This window comes from Habropoda laboriosa, unplaced genomic scaffold, assembly GCF_001263275.1.
Source record: "Habropoda laboriosa isolate 0110345459 unplaced genomic scaffold, ASM126327v1 scaffold41, whole genome shotgun sequence".
Lineage (NCBI taxonomy): Eukaryota > Metazoa > Arthropoda > Insecta > Hymenoptera > Apidae > Habropoda > Habropoda laboriosa.
In genome coordinates, this window is record NW_017100164.1 from 748,391 (window position 1) to 752,121 (window position 3,731).

General features: G+C 25.9%; 2 protein-coding genes across 2 annotated transcripts; both read right to left on the reverse strand.

Moving 5' to 3' along the window:
- Positions 1-7: 7 nt before the first annotated feature.
- Positions 8-1,459, reverse strand: LOC108578582 (GPI mannosyltransferase 2; the record flags this gene model as incomplete). The annotated part of the gene is made up of 1 exon (XM_017941947.1): positions 8-1,459. A coding segment is annotated over exon 1 (1,452 nt), but the record flags the coding sequence as incomplete, so codon positions are not given.
- A 964-nt stretch (positions 1,460-2,423) lies between these two features.
- Positions 2,424-3,526, reverse strand: LOC108578575 (pyruvate dehydrogenase E1 component subunit beta, mitochondrial-like). Its single transcript, XM_017941939.1, has one exon. It carries the CDS (start codon positions 3,498-3,500, stop codon positions 2,424-2,426), a length of 1,077 nt encoding a protein of 358 aa, XP_017797428.1. The 5' UTR covers positions 3,501-3,526.
- Between the last annotated feature and the right edge of the window lie 205 nt (positions 3,527-3,731).

Consider the following 3,731-nt stretch of genomic DNA (forward strand, 5'->3'; position numbering starts at 1 on the left):
AAAAATTTGAAAACATAAAACAACCTACAATTGTATATCCTAAAAAATAAGATAGTATAAGTATATCTTTTAAAACATACTTCTTCTGTGTTAACAAAAATACTTTCCATTTAGAAGAACCATTTTCTTCATTTTCATATATATTATTATCATCTTTATATGGCACATAGGAGATTAATAAAGCACAATACCAATACATTAATGGACTTGCAGAACTTATTAAACGTGTGCTTACTTGAATATGTACAAACAAAGTACAAAATGTACTCAAAAATAAACCATGAATAACAAACACTAACATTTCAGATGGATATTTCTTTCTCTTGATCTGCATATTATGTTCACTACCTTTAATAAATCCCAATGTATAAAAATATCTTTTATGCTCAAAAATATATTCCTTTATGCATGTAAACATGATATATAATATTGGAAATGCTAGAAAAAAGTTTGGTATTTGTTTTATTTCATAATAATTAAAAAATCCTACATTCCAATATTTTTTCTGAATATAAGAATATGCTACTGGAATTTTTAAATGACACCATTCTATATGATTACCAGGTAGTATTAAATTATTTATAATGCTATAATTAGCAATATGTTCAGGAATAAATGTTTGATTACTATTAGGAATACAAAATATGATATAATTATATATTTGTAGCAAAATAAATGGAAATATTGATATAATTATTGTATTACATATTAAACAAAAACTTCGCAATGTAGTCATTTTAAATATCAACTGAGAAAGTGCTTTCATTGAAAAATTTGCATTGTTTATTACATAATTACGAAATAATTTTTTTAATTCAAAATATATAGGAAATCCTATATTGACCATGCCATTTGATCTCGTAAGAATAGATAAAGCTATTGGAAAAGATACATATGGATCTAATTTAATAGATTGTAACATACTGTAATATGTTAGATAAGCAAATAAAGATTCTGAGTATACAGCAGAGAAAAATATAGTAGCTGGATTTATACAGTACAATATTGCTGTTTTATAAGCTATACTTGTGTTTTTTAATACTGCCTTACTGAGTTCATAAAATATAACAGCAGATTTTACAAAACATATAATATTAATTAATACAGCTGCAATAATCAAAGAACTATGAACATTCAATACAAAAAATATTCTTCTTATAGGAACAGAAATAATTCTAATTAATAGGGGATATAATGGATAAAAAGCCAAAGTATTTTCATATGTATAACCATATTTTGCTATATGTATAAAATATTGACCATCCCATCGTATAAGACCACTGAATAAAGATACAATTATATTATCATACAATGAAACAGGTTCAGAATTATCAGTAGGACTTCTAAATGCATCTGCATGATGATCAGGGCACAAAAAATTAAAAATAAATTGTAAAATTAAAACCACTATCCTACTAATTATTGCAAACCAAAAAATTTTTCTTTGTGGTGTATACATTCTATTGTATCACATATAAATATATTAACCCAATGTTACTTACATTAATTATACTTATTCTAGTAAAATTAGACAGATTAAACATTTCAATTTTTAGTTCATTTCAAATTCTTATCCAATTTTAATATAAATCAAGTTTTTTGATTTACAGTATTTGCATATTATACAAAGAAAAAGAGATTGCAAACATATTATATTAAATATTCCTTTTTCAGCCCACAATTCTTATTTTATAAAAGAGCAAAGCTAAAACAAATATTTAAATCACATTGCATTAATAATTTTTTAATACCTCTACATTTTATTATAAACAGAAAAAATGTACATATCTTCATTAATTCTTAGAATTAAGTCTTTAATATTTTTTTAGTTTCTTTTATGATATTTTTAATCAAATTATTTTATTACAAATATAATGAAAACACAATAAACTTCTCACATAATTTATAATTTTGCAACTTATAATATGTTACAAATAACTAAATACGAAGATTAAATTTGTAAATAAAATCATTAATATTCTCTTCTTAATTACAATATTTTAATGCTATTATAAATGTAACATACCTAAGATACCATGTTAAAAAACATGTTCAGCAAAATATTTAATTATTAAAATTCCAGAAAGCCATCAATGCAGCATCAAACTTTAACATTCTGAAATATAAGAATATTATAATTATATTTCACCTTAATTATTGTTCTAACATTTCATATCAAAGTTATTTCAACAGTCAAAAACAATAAAATAAAAGAATGACCCTTCAAAATTCATATTTTCATTTTAAATCCACTTAGAATACTTCAAAAGTATGAATTTATTCTACACACTTACTGATACATAAACATAATATGAATACATTTATAATATCTATTTTTCGAGTCACTATTATAAATATGTTATGCAATATAATATAAAGAAAACTAAATGATTTTGTAGTAAACATAATTTTATTCTCAAAAGTTATACTTTTACACCACAAACTTTTTTAGCAAAGCTCACAATATGATGTTCTTTTGGTGTACATTCATACTCAATATTTTCTGCATATGGCATTGGTACATCAATGCCAGTACAACGAACAGCCGGTGCATCAAGTTGAAAAAATACTGGATTTTCCATTATTGTTGCTACAATTTCTGAACCCACCCCACACACAGGCCATCCTAATTCAACAGTCATCAGTCTGTGTGTTTTTGTAATAGATTTAAAAATTGTATCCCAATCTAGTGGTCTAAGACAACGTAAATTAATCACTTCTGCTTCTATTCCTTCTCCAGCTAGAATTTCTGCTGCTTGCATTGTATAGAGGGTTGCTTGGCCATGTGAAGCTAAAGTAATATGTTTACCAGATTTTTCAATTTTAGCTTTACCAATAGGTATGACAAAATTCTTATCCATAACTTCATCTGATACAGGAAATTCTATATTATAAAGTACTTCACTTTCTAAAACTACTACTGGATCAGGATCTCGAACAGCAGCTTTTAAAGAACCTCTATAATCTTCACAAGTTGTTGGTGACATAACTTTTAGGCCAGGTATACTCATATACCATCCTGCAAAACATTGAGAATGTTGTGCTGCTAAACCTTTAGCATTACCATTTGGACCACGAAATACAATGGGTACAGAATATTTTCCTGCACTCATATAAAAATTTTTAGCAGCACCATTTACTATACGATCAATAGCTTGCATTGAAAAATTGAATGTCATAAATTCACATATTGGTCTTAGACCTGCAAGTGCTGCTCCAATGGCTATACCACAGAATCCAGCTTCTGTTATAGGTGTATCAATTAATCTTTTATCTCCATACTTTTTCCAAAGACCTTTGGTTACTTTATATGCACCATCATACTGTGCAACTTCTTCCCCCATAATAAAGACACTTTCATCTCGTGCTAATTCTTCATCAAGAGCTGAATTTAATGCATCTCTTACAGTCATTTTTTTAATAAGTCTGTAGCTTTGCTTTTGAGCATTATGTGGTATGTTTGATAATAAAATACCTCTTAAAGGACATATAAATTGCATTGTAAATGTTCAAAATTTAGCATAATATAAACTGTATATTTTAAAGTTAAAGAATTTTAAATGAAGTAAGTATTTTAATTCCTTTCCTTTTCAGTGTATTTCATTTAAAATAATATAATTATGTAGTCAGGTACATGACTCTAATACTTTGATTGATGCAATAAGAAATTTTACAAACTGATAACTAGTGATGCAGCAGTGAACTGTTATTTACAAAAACAATTATATTTT

Excerpts from the sequence above, each read along its gene's own strand:
- LOC108578575 (XM_017941939.1), bottom strand. The coding sequence starts at position 3,500 with ATGCAATTTATATGTCCTTTAAGAGGTATTTTATTATCAAACATACCA.